At 43.3% G+C, this 18,530-nt stretch overlaps 1 protein-coding gene across 1 annotated transcript in view; it reads left to right on the plus strand.

The window, feature by feature from the left end:
* Window positions 1-1,229: 1,229 nt before the first annotated feature.
* PUS7 (pseudouridine synthase 7) overlaps window positions 1,230-18,530 on the plus strand; it is a 59,811-nt gene continuing 42,510 nt past the window's right edge. Inside the window, exons 1-5 of the mRNA XM_026503878.4 lie at window positions 1,230-1,478; window positions 9,384-9,816; window positions 10,722-10,806; window positions 10,937-11,038; window positions 14,141-14,285. Coding sequence (XP_026359663.1) covers window positions 1,355-1,478; window positions 9,384-9,816; window positions 10,722-10,806; window positions 10,937-11,038; window positions 14,141-14,285 — 889 coding nt within the window. The 5' untranslated portion in view covers window positions 1,230-1,354. The remainder of the gene's footprint in view (window positions 1,479-9,383; window positions 9,817-10,721; window positions 10,807-10,936; window positions 11,039-14,140; window positions 14,286-18,530) is intronic.

Raw genomic sequence — 18,530 nt, forward strand, 5'->3', positions numbered from 1 at the left:
GGGGTTGTTCAAAAAAATTAAGAATAGAATTACCACATGGTACATCAGTTCCACTTCTGAGTATATACCACAAAAAATTGAAAGCAAGTTCTCCAATAGCTATTGGAACAGCCATGCTCATAGCAGCATTATTCACAATAACTGGAATTTGGAAGCAATGCAAGTGATGAGAGGTGACAAAATGTGGTTATATAAATATGTAATGGGATACTACTCAGCCTTAAAAAGGAAGGAAATTCTGACACATGTTATAACATGGATGAATAGTAAGGAAATAAGTCAGTCACAAAGGAGCATATACTGTATGATTCCACTAACATGAGTTAGCTACAACAGTAAAATTCACCCAGACAAAAAGTAGCATGGTGGTTGCCAGGCGCTAGGAGGAGGGGATACTGGGGAGTTATCACATACTGGGTAGAGAGTTTCAGCTTTGCAAGATGAAAGGAGTTCTGGAGATGGATGGTGGTGATGTTTGCTCAGCAGTGTGAATGTATTTAAGGCCACTGAACTGTACACTTTTACCATGGTTAAAATGGTAAATTTTATGTTGTGTGTATTTTACCACAACTAAAAAAAAAAAGTCTAACAGAAATAAAAGAACTTGAAATAACACACAGGTTTTTCACCAAGGATTGAAATTTGGCAAAATATTAAATGTGCAAAAGCTATTAAAGGCCCGGATTTGGTTGCAAAACGTGTGCTACCTGAAGGGCCCGGACGGAGTACTGGACTTGATCTTCCTTCACACAGAAGCACAAACTTGCTAAGGATCCCTTTTCCTGAGGCAGACCCTATTGAGGAGCCATCAAGCAGGAGGGGTATATCGAAGAAATGGGAAAATGGTTCTCTTGGATTCTCTGCACTTTGAAGGAATTATATATAGAACAGTATAGTCCCTAAAGTTAGTCTTTTCATTAAATTGGCTGCGTGTGGAGAGCCACGCAAAAGGGGCTTAACTATCCGGAAGAAACACTAAAATACATCAAACATTCGTAAGGCCATAGCCGCTTTAGAAGTCCTAGAGACTGTCTAAAGGACTCTTTGGTGCACGATGAAATCACTGTTTGCCCCGGTCAAAGCCCAGGCGAATGGGCCCCAGGGATCTCCCGGAACCTCAGCTGGCTAGGCCGCACCGCTGACGCTGGGACACTGGGCGGCCGGGAGGGGGCGGGGCCTTGCCCCTCCGGGCCGCCGTGGGGGCGGGGCCGGCGGCGGAGGCCGGGCTCCGCCCTGGGGGTGGGGCCGATTAGCCGCTGCGCGTCGGTGCGCCGCACGTGTGAGAGCTCGGCCGCCGGCGAGCCCACCCGCGCGCTCCGGGCCGCACGGGCTGAAGGCGCTGACCGAGCTGCCTATGCCGGGGCGCCCTCGCAGCAGGCTCTTCCGAGTGGCCTTCACCACCGCCGCCGCCCTCCTGCGCCCGAAGCAGCACGCCTGCCCCCTCGCCGCCCGGCCCCCGCCGCGCTCCCAGGCCCCGGGTAAGTGCGCGGCGTCGCCGCAGCCCCCGGGCTCCGCGGTCCCCAGGGCCCCGCCCCGAGGGGCAGTGCGGACTGGGAAGGCGTCCCGGCCGCGGCCTAAACCCGCGGCGCGCCCGCTGCGCCTCCATTACGGACCGTGCCCGCGGGAGCGCGGCTGGAGCCCCGCGGTCCTACTCCGGCGTTGCCAGCCCCGCCCCCCTCCCGCCGCCGGTCGGCAGGGGGCGCCGCGCCCTCCCGCCTCCCCGCGCGGCTGCCCGCTCGCCGATCCAGGCCCCTTTCCTCCCTTTCTTTGCCCCGGACGCTCCCTAAACTCTTCTCGCTGGGGAGAAAACCGCCTATATCCCGGAGCCCTTTAGAGCTCAGGTGTTTTGCGGGGCCAGTCTTCTGCAGGGTAAAGCCCACGTGCTTTCGTCCTCGATTTCATCCATCACTACTTCTTGCGAGCTTGCTGCACGCCAGGCAGGCGCTCAGCTGACTGCTTGTTTTCTACACGTTTCCCAGAGTGGCAGCGAACAGGTTGGGGCCGAGGAGTGTTTTTCTCCAGCCCTCCGCCGGATCTGTGTTTAATGAGTGGATGTTGGAGGTGCTGCTGTGCTTGTTGAAAACTCACCCGCACCGGTTAAGGACAACCGCCAGCCCTGCATTGAGAGGTTTAGAAAGATATCCTTATTGCCTGGGTTATTAGCGCCTGCCAGGAAGTCGGGTTTGGAGAATTTGGTTTGTCAAATATTTGACCGCGTTGTCAGACCACTTTTTTTTTTTTTTTCATTCGGAAAACGCAGGTTTACGACGGGTGTGTGTGTGTGTGTTTCTCCAGTCTCCAATCTGATCTGTGAAAACAGGCATGCCCCCTTGGCTTGGGGATGCCTTGACAATTGAGGGATCTGTCAAAAAGCATCCAGTACACTCATACCCAAAAGGGGATGGATAGGCAGTGATTTTGTTCAAAAATCGTTAGGCAAGTAGCCAACAGTCTGTATATATTAACTTAGCAACTCCTTTTGTTTTTTGTGTGTGTTTTGTTTTTTAAAGATTTTGTTTATCTGACAGAGGGAGAGAGCACTAGTAGGGGGAGCAGCAGGCAGAGGGAGAGGGAGAAGCAGAATCCCCACTGAGCAGGGAACCCGACCTATGCGGGGCTGGATCCCAGGACCCTGGGATCATGACCTGAGCTGAAGGCAGAGGCTTAACCGACTGAGCTCCCTGGGGGCCCCCAACAACTTTTGCACATAACTTTTGGTAGAGGCTGGGGCGATGCAAGTATTAATAAAACATAGCTTTTGCCCCCAAGTAGGAGACAGAAATTACAATCCAGCTGGTCTGTTGATTGTTTGCTCCTGACTCAGGTCCTTTACTTGTGCTGGTCCCACTGCCTGGAACTCTCCCCACACACATCTTTTTGTGTCTAGTTCTTCCATCAAGTCGTGGTTCAAAAGACACCTCCTTAAAGATGGTACATTAAAGAGCACCTCCTTTCTCTCCTTCCCTTTACTCTGCTTTATTTGTAGCTATTATGTGTGCATGTTTCTGAGATTATTTTATTCAATGATATATCCTTAAATAAATGTAAAATTAGTGAGGGCAAGAAATTGTTTGTCCTCAGTGCCTAGAATAGTGCCCGACTCATAAGGGGTGCACAAATATTTGTGGAATTAATGAATCTAATGGATTTAATAATTTTGCATATTAGAGTGTTATGTGTGCTCTGCCCTGAGCAAAGGGCTGTTTATTGTGAGCTAGAGGGATTATTGATAGTTTGCAGAGGATGGATGCATTTAAAAAGTGGATGTTGTATTCCGAATGTAGGTAGGATTAAGACAACTATGGCTTTTTTAAAATGTTCATTTTGCAGAAAATAATGTTAAGGGACTGTTAGTGTTGTATTACAGTTTTGAGAATGCTAAACTTTTTTTGTTGAGTATGTAAAGAAAGCCTATTGGTGAATCTAATATCTTAATGAAGAAGCCTTTAAAATATTGTTAAAATTGTAATTGTCCTAATCTCACTTGGGTCATTTGAAGTATAAAAGAGACAAAACCCCAGTATCTTAGTACTCCCTTCAAAAAATTGTGTAGGACTTTGAAGTTCATCGGAAAGGATCAGTAGATTTCTTTCTCTTCTCGGTGGTAGAATCAAGCTTCTGGTCTATATTACTTGACTGTCATTAGTATTCTGGATTACATATTTGTGCAGCATAACATGTTTTAAAAACATTTTTAAAAATAACATTAAAAAAACTCATCAAGCTGTACCCTCCACCCTTCCTCCCCTTTTTAAAAAGCCAGCCATTTTTTTACAGCTGTGAGGTACAACACTTGAATATGTATATTTGGATTTTCCTGAATGCAAAACTGATTTCCTTAGGAAAATCATACTGGGGCAGTCAGGGTGGTTTTATCTTTCTGATTGAATTCTTCCCAGCCTCTTCCATATTCACAGGATCTGCTCCCTCTCTCTGCCCATTTAAAAATTACATTGCATTTTAGTCTTCCCTTCTATATAGTTTTTGCTCATGAAAATGATACTAATTTGAGTTCTCTTTCTCCTAGTCCAGAAGTGTGCACAGCTGTTCCAGTTAAATATGTTTTCGTCTTCTAGGCCCACTGAAAGAACTTAGCAAAATATATATTAACAGATTTATAATCATTGGTGCTATGTATACTTTAATAATTAATGTCTGTGATAGGGCCATTGGCTAAAACAAATGAAAACTATAATTTAATTTGAAACACAACAGTGAGATTAGTTAATGAGCTTGTCTTTACAGTTAAATATAACAAGAAAAAGAGATTAGGCAAGTGTCCACAAGTATCAAGAAAAAGACTGCCAAAAAATATTAAAAGCCTGTTTATTTGGTGCTGTTGGCAGTGCTGTGAGGGTCTCTTAAAATTAAATGGTATTTGAAGGAGGAGACCATGTTTAATCATTAGCCCAGAGAACAAAAGAAGCATGAGAAGCTTTGTTTTTTCCCCAGACTCAGCAATACAGTTCTGCTGTGTAAACCATCCATAATAAATATTAATGACCAACAGTTGAATAGGAACAGCTATTACAGACCTCTGAGCAAGTCATCATTTTTCAGCTTTACAGAGAAAGAAACCTCAGCCTAGAGAGGATAAGTGATCCACGTAGTAAACGGCAGAACCTCGATTGGGTTGAAACCAGTGGGTGATACTTCATATGCATGATCTGCCTATATTCTCATTCCAGGGATGGTAGGCCTAACAGTGCTGTTCTAAACCTCACAGAATTGTATGCATGAAATCACTGACGTGGGCAGAGGGGAGAGCAAGGAGTTGGGGTGATGACCATACTCGGACTTAGGTGGCAGCATCCCCTGAGATAAGAGGCGCAGTTTAAACACGCACAAAAAATGTGTGTTGGTGGTGCGAAACGCAGATCAGTTTAGGCCATGTTGAATTTGACCATTTGGTTCAGCTCTTCCGAGCTGGGTAAAGTGGAGCCAGATGCGTAATTTCGGGGGATGCTCATGACCCCCCTGAGCCATAGGGCCGAGGAGAGGCTTGAATGAGCTCACTCCGCAGTTGCTTAGCTGTCATCATTGTTGCTTTGGACCCTCAAGCAAAGCAGGAAGTTGGAGATGGGTCTTGGCCTGAAAAATTGGAGAGTGAGCAGGGAACAAGACTCGGGTAGGAAGCTAGAGATGTCCACATTTAAGTGGCAGCAGAGAAGGAGGGGAAAAGAGCACCTTGAGAGGCAGGAGAAAGGTGAGGAGTAGAAGCAGACTTTCAAGGAAGTGAAGCGGTGAACCATGTCCAGTTGGGAAAAGATGTCAGTTAGAACAAGGATGGAGTGGCTGTGGTTTGGGCACAAGGAAGCCATCACTGAACTTTAAAGAAACAATTTGAGTGGTGTGTTGGAGGCAGAAGCTAGATCTTCCCCCCCCTTCCCCCCCGCCAGCGCTAGCTCCACACGGTGGGGCATGAGTTGATTCGCTACAACGTCTTTCGTGTGCCTGGAAGAATGCCCAGTGCAGGGTGCGGGGTGAGTGAGTGTTGAGGGGGATGAAGTGGGTGTTCAAATGACTACGGACTTCTTTTAAGAGGGTTGCCATATTTAGGGAAATGGTTATGATAAGTGGTCTTGTGAAGATGCTGGAAAGAGTTGTGTCTGTCAGAGGATCCCTGTTTTCTTTTTGAATGGCCAGCAGGAGTTGGAGAAGCCAGTCCTGACCAGGGATGGCTGTCGTGAGAGGAACTCTCCTGACCGGGTGTGGTTTTCTCCAGCAGCAACCAGGAGCACAGACCTGGACAGTAGGGTTGGTACTTGGTTGGGGTCTAGCAAGGATCATGGAGCAGGACCAGTGAGCAAGAGTGTTGAGTGGTGGCTCACAGATACTGAGGTTTGGGGCACTTAAAGAAGTGAGGGTGGAAGAGACGGTTTCTTGGGGCCTGTTTGAAGAATAGGTGATGGGAGAGGGCGGGACAGAAGAATGGAAAAAATCAGTGGTTTGATTGGAACAGAATAGTTTGTGTATCTTTATACTTTGTAGGTTTGAAAATTTTTATAATAAAAATAAAAGCTCAGAGTAGATGTGATGTTCCCATCACTCAGGTTTTGGTAATTACCTACCTGGTTTCAAATTTATACCTGCTCCATTTCCATTCACCACTGGTAAATTATTCTAAAGCAAATTCCAGACTTCATAATTTTCAACCATAAATATTTCAGTTTGTATCTCTAAAACATAAGGATTCTATTTTTAAATGTAACCACAGTAACATAATCGCACCTTAAAAAGTTGACAATACTGGGGCGCCTGGGTGGCTCAGTCTGTGAAGTGTCCAACTCTTCTCCGACTCTTGATTTCGGCTCAGGTCATGATTTCAGGGTGGTGGGATGGAGCCTTGTGTTGGACTCCAGCTGGGTGAGAGCCTGCTTGAGATTCTGTCTCTCCCTCTTCCTCTACACATTCTTGCATGCTCCTGCTCTCTCTCTTAAAAAAAATTGACAATAATACCTTAATGTTATCATATATCCCCAGTATTTCTGCATCTCTGATTGCCCCAAACACTTTTTTAAATAGTTGACTTGTTTAAAGAAGGATCCACTCATTGCATTCTTTATAAGCTTACCTGTAAGTTCCCCTCCCTCTTTTTCCATTATCGTTTATTAGTGAAGGAACTGTCTTTGTCCTTGTAGAGTTTCCCACATTCCGAATTTTGCTGGTTCCTTCCCTGTGATGGTGTTTAAAATCTTCTGTCCCTGTATGCCATCTGACCTACCAATTAGGCATCGCCTTCCAATCAGTAAGAATACTTCACAAAGGGGCACCTGGGTGGCTCAGTCATTAAGCGTCTGCTTTCGGCTCAGGTTGTGATCTCAAGGTCCTGGGATTGAGCCCTGCTCAGCGGGGAGCCTGCTTCTCCCTCTCCCACTCCCCCAGCTTGTGTTCCCTCTCTAGCTGTTTCTGTCAAATAAATAAGTAAGATTAAAAAAAAAAAAAAGGAGTGCTTCACAGATAATAGCATGTGCTTTCAGGGACATGCAATGTGTCTGGTTGTCTATTTGTTGTGATGTTGGTGGCCATTCATGGTGGTTGATTGTCCAGGTCCACTGTTTCCTTAGAGATTTGCTGTTTAGTGTGTCTTTGATCTCTGTAGGTGGGGAACAGTTTCAGCACCAGCTCTAAGAAGTCTACAAAATATCCAGAGAGGGCTCATGAGCAGTCAGGCAGGAAACAGGCACCCACTGGGGCAGGGCCTGAGTTGTTGGAGGCGTGTGGGAGATCATGGTATGGGTCTCTAGATGATGGGCAGTGCCAATGCAGGACGGTGCGGACATTTCTGCAGAGGAAATAATTGATGTTCCCGCCAAGGCTTATGACCATCAGTTGTGGAGAAGGAGCTTAATGAATCCTCTGCATTCTGGGAAGGAGGGAGACATCCTGCTGACCATAAAGTCCCTGAGCCAGCCTGCTGATGTGGCTGTTACTGGCTGTGCTTCCTCCCCACTGGGAGCTCTGGGCTGGGGGGTATGGGGATGTCCTGGTGGATCCTGGCATGTCAGCTAGGAACCTTTTATCATCACTGGGAAGCCATTGCAGGTTGGGGGTAAGAGTATGGGGAACGCAGTGTAGTGCCTGGCTTCGGGATGTTCCAAGGTACCTGCGACACCACATGACCATAGGTGGGCTTGTCTTCTCCCACCACCTGCTTCTCTGCCTGGGGTTTCCGTGCCAGGAAGAGCTCCCCTGCCCTCTCAGGTCCCCAAGGCAGAAAACCTGAGTCATCTTGGAGTGTTCCTCTTTCTGCCCACATTTGTCATCCAGTCCTGTTCCTACCACCTCCTAAATGTCCCTGAATCCAAACTTCCTTTCTTTCGCCCTTGCCTCAGCTTTAGATCATGTTGTACTCATTTCTTGGCTCAGTTTTGGCTGTACCCTCTTTTTTTTTTTTTTTTTTTAAGTTTTATTTATTTATTTAGTTTTTTTTTTTAGTAATCCCTACACCCAACATGAAGCTCAAACTCACAAACCGGGAATCAAGAGTCACACTCTCTTCTGACTGAGCCAGCTAGGCACCCTGCAAATGTGGATTCTTAAACTTTAGTTCATTGTTATTATTAATCTGCTGTAGATGCTTCTGTAGTTGGGTTTCTTGTTAACGAGGCCTTGGAGAACCTTAGAATATTAATTTTCTGCTCATTTATGTTCATTATGAGTTTGTTTACGAAGTTCGTAGCATGTTAATTATATCATCTCTCTATATAATTAACATAGGAAAGCTTCTGTCCTTATTTCACCAAGAGCACCAAGTAAGATCAATTTAGATAAATGTATTTATTTTGATTGCCACATGTTATCCCTCTGGCAAGCTGCTTAGTACCGGGAAGTCTGTATGGCTTCTTAGACTTCCCCTCATTACATTGTGTGTGGGCTGGTTAAATGATAATCTGTGTTGTTTAAATTGTGGCAAAATACAGAGAACATGTAACATTATCTTATTCATGTTTTTTTTTGTAAGAGTTTATTTATTTAATTGAGAGAGAGCATAAGCAGGGGGAGGGGCAGAGGGAGAAGTATACTCCTCCCTGAGCAGGGAGCCCAGCGCAGAGCTTGATCCCAGGACCCTGGGATCATGACCTGAGCCAAAGGCAGACGCTTAACTGACTGAGCCACCCAGGCACCCCCATCGTATTCATTTTTAAGCATACAGTTGAGTATGAGTAGTGTTACGTACATTCACAGTGTTGGGCAACCAGTATGCAGAACTCTTTCTAATCTTGCAGAACTGAAACTCTGTACCCATTAAAGAACTCTGCATCCCCCTTGCCTTTTTAATATGGTATGAGTATGCGTTCATGTCAGTAAGTGTATTTATGCACTATTTTTATTTGATCGGTTTTTCGAAAGGATAGTAATCTTCGTGAAACAAAGTTCAAGTAACCTGACTATGGTATTCAGTAAAAACAGAAAGTCTCCCTATTGTGCCCAGCCTACCCATACCCTGTCCTAGAAGTAACCACCTTTCCCAGTTTCTATTCTCATGGTTTCTACGTATTGTTTAGTTTATGTTCCCTGGCATTGTTGTTCTTAGTTTTTTGCTAATATAAAAGCACTGAGATGAGTATCCTAACAGCTAAAACTTGAAGCACTTAATGAAAAATTTAAGCATTTTAATTATTTTAAGATACTCCCTGCAAGTAGTATTTCTGAGTCAAAGGACATACATTTTTTTAAGGTTTTTGATGCACACTCTCACATTCTGTGCAGAAGTGTTGTGCCATTTCTCTGTGCCACCAAAGGTATATGCCAGCATCAGGAAGGATTGTTTTAATAAATGAATTTTAGGACCCTAGGAACAAAGTTAACTGCCTCTTTGCTGAAACCCACCTCTTAACCGAAGTAATTGTTACTTCTGTCTCTCTCTTTCTTCCTAAAAGGTTCTCTTAAATGTTTTCTTGGAACCTTAAAAATGGAGATGACAGAAGTGACTGGTGTGTCGCTGAAACGTGGGTCTCATGCTGTCGAAGATAATGACAGTGTGGCCCCAGCTGAGGAGGCAAAAAGACAGAAGGTCTTGGACCACTGTCTGACCGCAGGTCAGGACGGGCTGGAGCACGTCTCTCCGCCCGGTGGCGTGCACGTGCCTGAGCCACCCGCAGCTGTAAGCGCCGGAGAGGGTGGAAAGAATTCTGATGTGCAGTTGGAAGAAGAGGAAGAGGAGGAAGAAGATGGCCTTTCTGAGGAGGGTGAGGAAGGGGAGGAAACTGAGAGTTTTGCAGACATGATGAAGCACGGCCTCACTGAACTTGACGTTGGCATCACCAAGTTTGTAAGTTCCCATCAGGGATTCTCAGGCATCTTGAAAGAAAGGTATGTTTCATTTACGTGTCACATTATTTTCCTTCTATTTGTTCTTTTCTCGAGAAAGAAATCAGCAATAGGTCTTCTATTTAGCTTTCTGTTCCCAAAGATTGTTTACTGGTGGTCACAAAGGACTAGGATGGAGGAGAGCTGCCTGAATAGGCACATGAAGCCATTTAAAGATAAAATGAGTAAATAAGAATAATTTTAGTGGCAGGCATGCCTTGCTCACATGTGAATGAGTGCTGTTCACTTCTTTAAGTTATTTTAAATGGTTTTAAGTTTTCTCTTCAATTGGTCTTCAAATCTTAAACTTAACTCCTTCACCTAAATGTGCCACATCTACAGTAGAAAGCAGGTAGTCTTTGGAGCCAGACGGATCTGGGTGTGAATGTGACTGCATTTACTTAACTCAGAGCCTCGGTAGCCTTGTCCAAAAAACGGGCCCTAATGCCACCTTGGGGTTCTTGAGAGGATTTTAAATAATGTGTGTAGAGTATTTAGCATAAAGGTAAGCTTCAGGTTGGTTCATGGTAGATTTATTGGGTTCTGATTTAATTAACCATGCCATATTTTATGATTCACTTTAGTATGGACTGTCTCTGTAACATTACTAAGCTTTAGTTTATGCGTTTCTCTGAAAGAGTATTCTAGAAGTTCAGAGGGTCTTTTCTTTACATTCTAATACAAAGCCAACTGTGGCTTAGAATTCAGTAAGAAATCAGAAGAAATAACTCCATATGAACTTTGTACTGAAGATTCTTTTTTTATTTTTTAATTTATTTTATTTTTAAGATTTTTTAAAAAATCCCTGCTGTGTACAATAGCAAGGCTTAATGTTGATAACCTTTCTCCTAAAATTAATAGGAAGCAAACTGTTAATGCTTTGAAAGTTTGTGTTTTCTTTTCATCAGATACTCCGACTTTGTTGTTCACGAAATAGGGAAAGATGGAAAGATCAGCCATTTGGATGACTTGTCTGTCCCAGTGGATGAGGAGGTAAGAGCAGCTCTCCAGCAAAAGTCACTTTCTGTGTAAAATAGCATTTTCTAGAGATCCTAGAGATAGCGATCTCTGACAGCTTTGAATTCTTTACGTGACTCCCTGGGGTCTCATCATTATTTTCAAGGATCCTTCAGAAGACGTATTTGCAGTTTTGACCGCCGAAGAAAAGCAGCGTTTAGAAGAGCTCCAGCTTTTTAAAAATAAGGAAACCAGTGTTGCCATTGAGGTAAATAGCACAAAAATGTATGGAAAGGTTTTTTAGGGTTTTGATTGCTTCTTTTTGGGTGAACATATCTAAGGGTTTATTAGAAAAATTACAGTTGTTAACAAAAGGATGACCTTGCTCTATTTGATCTAAAAGAGCATTACACTGAAAATGTTTTTTTCGGGGCACCTGGGTGGCTCAGTTGGTTAAGCGTCTGCCTTGGGCTCAGGTCATGATTCCAGTGACCTGGGATCAAGCCCCTTATCAGGCTTCTTGCTCAGCAGGGAGTTGCTTCTTACTCCCTCTCTGCCATTCCCCTCCTTGTGCTCTTTGGCACTCTCTGTCAAATAAATAAATAAAATCTTTAAAAAAAAAATAAAAATGTTTTTATCAGTGGCAGATAACCAGTATCTAGATAAACTATAGCCAAAAAAAGAAGCTATGTTTTTATTTTAAGAAAATTTTATATATGACCACAAATCAACAAAGAAATGTGTTGTTTGGAACCACAGAGTCGCCTTTCTGTCACATGGTGTCTGTAGCCAGAGGGCTGGGACAGCCTGACAAGGAGATGTGTGGCCTGATAGGGAGGCTGTGGCTCTGGCTGAGCCTCCTGCAGCCTCTGGCTCTCAGGTGGGTCTTTGAAGGGAGAGGAGTTGGGGAAAGAGAGAAGGGAAATTTTTTGCTCAACTTGAGTCTGCTTCTGCTGTTGAGGAAAAGAAGAGCTCAGCTACCAAATGGAATAGTGGATACCTTTTCAAAAGCTTTTGTTATGAAAATTTTATTCTTCTCAGTGCTGTCCAGTGGAATTATAATGTGAGCCATGTATTTAATTTTAAACCTTCTAAGAACTTAATAAGAGACAGGTGAAATTAATTTTAACTGTGTTTTATTTACCCTAGTACATTTAAAATATCATTTCAGGACACCTATGTGGCTTAGTCAGTTAAGCATCCGACTCGTGATTTCGGCTCAGGTCACGGTCTCGGGGTCGTTAGATCCAGCCCCAGACTGGGCTCTGCACTCAGCTGGGAGTCTGCTTGCGATTCTACCTCTCCTGTGCCCTTCCCCCCACACTTGGTCTCTCACTCGCTGTCACACTTTCTCTGGAATAAATAAATCTTTAAAAAAATAAAAAAATATCATTTCAATTGGTAATATTTTTTTACAATTACAAATCAGATGTTTTACTTTTTTTTTTTCCTACTTAATGGGCAGGATCCAGTGTTCTTTTATGCTGGTAACATAGCTCGGCACGACTAGCCACATGTCAGGTGCTCGGTTGCCTCTGTCGCTCATGGCTGCCATATGGGACAGAGCAGCTCTAGGTGATAAGATTTTAAGAATCTTGTAGCACAAGATTTTTAGAATGTTAAGTTTATGTTAAATTCATTTTGTACCATAGTTTAATGACTTACTTGATTTGGGGTTGTCTAAAATTCCCCCTTCCATCACTCCCAGTTAACCAGAGTTTACCATAACTTTTCAGAATTCATTATCTGCACCCAATCCTCATCTCCTCTTCCTCTGCACCGAAATGTCCCAAAAGTGTGTTGTAATTTTGGGGTTCGTCAATTGCTGAATTTACCTATGGACAAAATCTTCAGCAGTGCCAAAGAGAAAACTAAGAATTGTTCTCGAGAGCAGTCCAGGAGGATGCTTCCGGTTTCTCTCGCTTACGTAATGCAGTGGTAGATCTTAACCCCATAATGTGCATTTTCCTGTGTGGATGACACAATTTACAGTCATCTACTGAAAGTTTTTACCTTTAAAGATGAACCCTGGGCAAATTTCCTTGTTTGTAAAATGAGGATGGACTTGCCGATTTTTGAAGTCTAAATACGTATTCGGTCATGTGCACAGTGTGATTCCAACTCAGTGTTCTCAGTAAATGCCGGATCTAGACTCATGTTTTGATATGAAAATGTCATGTGCCTGTAATTATAATGTAGTTTGTTTTCTTTTACGTTTTTAACTTTACAAAATATTATTAAGTTTAGCAAGTAGTTTCGTGTATCCTGTGTTTTTCAGCTTGCAGGTTGCAGTCCTTAGTGGATCATGGAATCAATTTAGTACGTCTTAACCAATATTTGTGTAAATGCAGAACGATAAAATAGAAAATAACTGCATTGTACACAGTAAGGATAAATACTGTTTGGTCAGATTTTTTTTAGATTTTTAGTAAGGCATATATACATACATATTTCTGGCTGTCGAATCCAGGTGAGAAATGTACTTCTTAGTGTGAGACACATTCAGAAATTGAACAACAGTTTCTTTTCTTTTCTTTTCTTTTCTTTTCTTTTCTTTTCTTTTCAGGAGAGAACATGGGTGCAGCTGGTGGGGGTGGGGGGTGGCAGAGGGAGAGAGAGAATCCTAAGCAGACTCCACCCCCAGTGCAGAGCTGGAGCCCAACGTGGGGCTCGGTCCCATGACCCTGAGATCATGATCTGAGCCGAAATCAAGAGTCAAGTTGTGTAACCGACTGAGCCATCCAGGCGCCCCTGAACAATAGTTCTATAACTAATAAGTTTACATTTTCTAGATGTTGATTTTGTTTTGTATTGTGAACAAATGTGCTAGAACGTCATCAGTATAAAATAGGATTCATTGTGGGGCAGCTGTAGATTGGACTGTTCAAGGGAGTGGAGTTTCTGATCTCTCAAAAGGCCCAGCTTGCTGACATTGCTGTCTGTGAGCTCTGAGTCCCTGAGCAGAAGTGTCTGTGATGGGTGCCTCCGGAGTCACACCAGCCTGGATTTCACATGTGGCGCCGCTGTCCTCCAGCTGTGTGACCTGGGACACATGCCTTTACTTCTCTCAGCCTTGTTTTCCTTCTCTCCAAGTAGGTATGGGGGTGGCATGGTAAGGAGATGATGGGGATTAAATAAGCCGATGACTGCGAAGTTCTTGGTACAGCGCCTGGCAGATGGTCCTGCTCAGTAAATAGGCTCTGAAGATGTGCAGCATTGCGAAGCTCTGAAAGATCCTGAAATCCTACGTGTGGACTTCTGTTACTTTGCACAGTTGATAACATGACTCGTGTTTTTACTGACTCATTAGTAATATTTCCCTGTTTGATGTTTGTTAAATCAGTAGTCACGTTATTTCTGTTTTTAATAGGTTATTGAGGACACCAAAGAGAAAAGAACCGTCATCCATCAAGCAATTAAATCTCTGTTTCCAGGATTAGAGACAAAAACGGAGGACAGGGAGGGGAAGAAATATATTGTAGCCTACCATGCAGCTGGGAAAAAGGCTCTGGCAAGTAAGTGTGTGAGTGACCTGGCACTACTTCTGTCCGGTGGTCATGGGTGGCATCCCACTCCTCCTGCTCTGTGCCCGTTCATGGTTAAGGGCTTCTTGGCTGTTAGGCAGGAAAGGATATTGATCGTGTCACTCCTTCAGAGAAGGTGAATAATAGCTTTCCCATTCACAGAGCAATCCTGCAGACTGCTTCTGGTAGGGGGCCCTAGGTCTCTTATGGGAGTCAAGACTTGCTGTAGTTACAGTGGTGCCTGGGAGGCAGTCCTAGGAATTTGATACGTTCCCTGAAGAGCAGAATGGGCTCAGCAGCAATTCAAGAAGAAAATGGAAGGATATTGCTCATTCTGTGTCTTAATGGAGGAAAGAAAGCTTTCAGATGAACCCAAAATCCCAGTGGCATATTTTCTGCAAAGTCCCTGTATTGGAAGAGCTGTGGTTTTCCAACCGTGAGTTTTTTCACTCATGCATTAAAAGCATGGACTATACAGGAAAGCACCCTTTCGCCCATGTTCATCTTTCGTTGTATATCATTCATTTGAAATGAGTGTGTCGTCAGTGAATCTCTTTGATATTTATGCTCTAATATGTTTTCTACAGCCATGAAAATTTCTACTTGCATATAACCTTAAGAAAAATTAGGTAATTTTTCTTCTTTTATCTGCCAAATCAGCAGGCAAAATTCTAATGAAAATGACGGGGAAAAAAGAGATTTCCTCACCCTCGTCCCCTACCCTTGATAGCTTTTATTAGGGAAGAGTTATTTCTAGATGTATTTGTCAGAGCAAAACGCCCAAAACTGTGTAACAAAAGACAATTCACGCTCTTCGTGCTTTGTCAGTATTCTCTTAGGTTAACTCTGTGAATGGATGAAGACTTAATTGTTTGTAACTATGATTCTAGTGAAATAAGGGCAGTATAAGAAAAATGGGAGCAGAAATAAGGTTTAGTGATGCCTGAAAAAAATAATATCGTCAGTTCAGTAAGTCTGGATAGTGACACAGAAATCCGAAATTTTGAGCAGGTGAGGAGGATAAGGTGGACATCGGAGGCCACTCCTCTGTGGATACTGCAAGAAAAATGAGATGATGTGTTCTGGAATGACTGAGGGCATGAGTTGTTAATTACTCCTCAAACCGCATACTAATGGTTTGGTTGTTGTACATTTCTCTGATGTCTGAGTCACAGTATAAAATAGTACTCCTGCCGGGGTTGTTCAGGAGCAGTAATCCCAGTGAAAAGTGATTTGAGTGATTTTTTTGCCTTCTCCCAAGATTGGCAGTTGGCTAGTAACTATCCTAGGTATAGAGAGGGTGCGGTGGTGCATTTAGTCTCAAGTCTCTCAAGGAGCCCAGGCTGAGGACGGCTGCTGGCAAGCTGTTCCTTGTAGAGAGGCAGTCCACAATGGTCACCCGCCCTCTTTCAAGGGCAAGGTCTTAATTCTGCTGAGTGTGGTCATGAGGAAGCAGATTGGCAAAACCCGTATTGTTTGGACTGGCTGCGGCTTGGAAATGATCTTTCTTTCTTAGAGGATGCCAGCTTTTGTGATCTGCAGGGTGTTAGGGCATTTATTTGCACATCACGGTGGCCCTTAGAGTTTTCCCACCCTTTCACCTTTAAGCGAGTGGTACCAGATCTCTCACGTTCTGTCTTTATCCACATTTTCTATGCTTAAGCCTCACCCACCTTCCTTTTTTTCGAAATAAAAAATTTCTTTACGATTTTTCGGGTGAGATGCTGAGCTCTGTAGGACATGAACCACCCTCCCGGTTTCCCTTGCACGTCTTCAGTAAAAGGAATTTCTCACGTTAGCAGGAAGCATGAGGGCAGGTCACATTGGATTGTTACTTGCATAGAGTTCTAAACCTCTTGGGCTTGAGGTGTTTTGGCATTTGGTCAAAGTGGACTAGAGGTCTGAGCCGTTCTCTCCCACCTCCTCATAATCCCAGACAGACACTGGAGAGCCCGTGTTCATCTCTTGCAGATCCACTCCCACCACTGAGAGTGCCTTAGTTAAACGCCATTGGAAAAGCCGGAGAGCCGGAATCCAGAGACTACTCTTCATGCCCCTGCACATAGAATCCAGTACCAATGACAGCTTATCCTTTTGGGCTACCTTGACTAGCATATGAATAAATTAGCTTTTAAAGCTTCATTACAAAACTAAGTTTATAGTGTTTTTAGAGCTCCTTTCCTGCCATACCCTGATATAAATTGTTACATGCGTGATCTAGGAGACTTGCAATATTCTCACCTAAACTTCTCTCAGCTAGAGCCATGCATCCTAAAACACAGGCATGGTGGATTCTAAATCATGGTGCCCAAACACCACAAATTACCAGCTGTTTTAGCTCCAATATTATGTTGTTAATCCAGTCGGATAGAGAGGGCACCTTGATTGACCTACCAAACCATACTTACGGTATTTTAATGAAAATAGCATATAATTATTCTAAGCCATGTAATCAGGTAAACTACTTTATATTTTCAGATAGAATGTATTCCAAATGCCTCTAAAAATACTTTTTAAAAAGACTTAAGTAAAAAAAAAAATTTTTTTTGACATGTAGAGGTTCCTGCATACTTTCTGAAATGAGTGGGTCCCAGCAGGGATACGCAGATCGAGGAATCCACAGACTCCAGAGGAAGGGCCAGACAGATAAAAAGGAAACTCCCCAGGACGGACTGGTGTTGTGGAATCCACAGGAAGAGAGAATGCCGATAATCAAAGTGCTTAGCATGGAAAATATTACAGATGGGTCCAGCAAGATAAGAACTCTGAAATATATCCCATCAGTTTTTAGCCACATAGATATCATTGGTGTGTTTGCCATAGCAGCTCTAGTGGAATAGGGTTTGAAACCACTTTACACCATAGGCTGAGAGGGAAGGCACTAATTACGGAATGCTGTTCGAAGAAGGTGTAAAGGGGGGCACCTGGCTGGCTCAGCCAGAGGAGCATGCGGCTCTTGGTCTCAGGGTCGTGAGTTTGAGCCCCACGTTGGGTGTAGAGATTACTTAAATAAATAAAGAAGCTTAAAAGAAGTAAGCTGTAAAGAGAGTGAGAAAGGAAAGCAACATGGTTGAGAGGGAGGCATAAGTTCAACTTTTGAAATGGAAGAGCCCCGGGCATATTAATACCCTAAAAGGGAAAGAGCCAGAAGTTCTGGGAGGAGAATGATAGTGTATGGAGCAGGATCCTGAGGAAGCTGGAAGGTCGGTGTGCAGGGATGCAATCCTGGAAATGGCCTTGAATAAGAAGGAAAGAATGTTCTGCATGCTACCCCATTGTGTCCTCTTTCTTGGGCTACATTTTTCCTTCCTTATTCATGACGATCTCTGTGCTCAGTACCTGAACCTTCCTGAATGTGGTTTCTTTTTCTCTGGTTTCTATTTCTACTGGACCGGTGCTGCCATATCAGACCATCAGAAGGTTGCTTCCTGTGATCTCAGCCTGAGAATTCTTTGCATTTACATTTTATATCAGAGTGTCTCAAAAAAGTCTGAAAGTTATTTTAAATTCTCTTAAATTATAAAGCTACATACATGCTATTTAGCATTTTAAGGATTTGGAGTTTTAGAAAGTCAAATCACCCAGAAGTTGAGACTCGTTGATTTTCCGTTATTCAAAATATTCCCAGTTAACTAATGCAGATGCTTACCATTTTGTATACTTAGTGCACTTAGAAAAAGAATCCTCGTATCTGTTATTGACAGAGGAGATAATTGTATGCATGCTCAGTGCTTGGATTTGCTAATAAAAGATGCATGCCTGTGAGCCAAAACTCATACTCGGTTGTCATGGTTTCTCTTAAGGTATAATAGCATTTAGTTTCTTAGCATTGAGGCTTCATTTATTTCTCGCCATTATAGTTGATTGGGAATGTTCCTGAGGGGGGTCATTAAGGACAGGTAAAGTTCCACTTCATCAATTCTGATCACAAGTTTTTTTTAACTTTTCATTATGGACATTTTCAAACAGGCACACAGAGTGTTAAGTATATATTGAACCACTGTGTACCCACCAACTACCTTAAACATTATTAACATTCTGTTGTTTTTGTTTGATCTTTTCTACCCACTAATTTTTCTTGTGGAGTGTTTTAAGGAAAATTCTACACAGCACTTCATTTCACTCATGAATACTTCAGTATGTATTTAGCAGCTAAGGGCTAAAATCCCAAACCATTATCACATCCTACATGATGAACAATAATTTCTTAATATCCAATACCCAGTGCACATTCAG

Source organism: Ursus arctos, unplaced genomic scaffold, assembly GCF_023065955.2.
Source record: "Ursus arctos isolate Adak ecotype North America unplaced genomic scaffold, UrsArc2.0 scaffold_3, whole genome shotgun sequence".
Lineage (NCBI taxonomy): Eukaryota > Metazoa > Chordata > Mammalia > Carnivora > Ursidae > Ursus > Ursus arctos.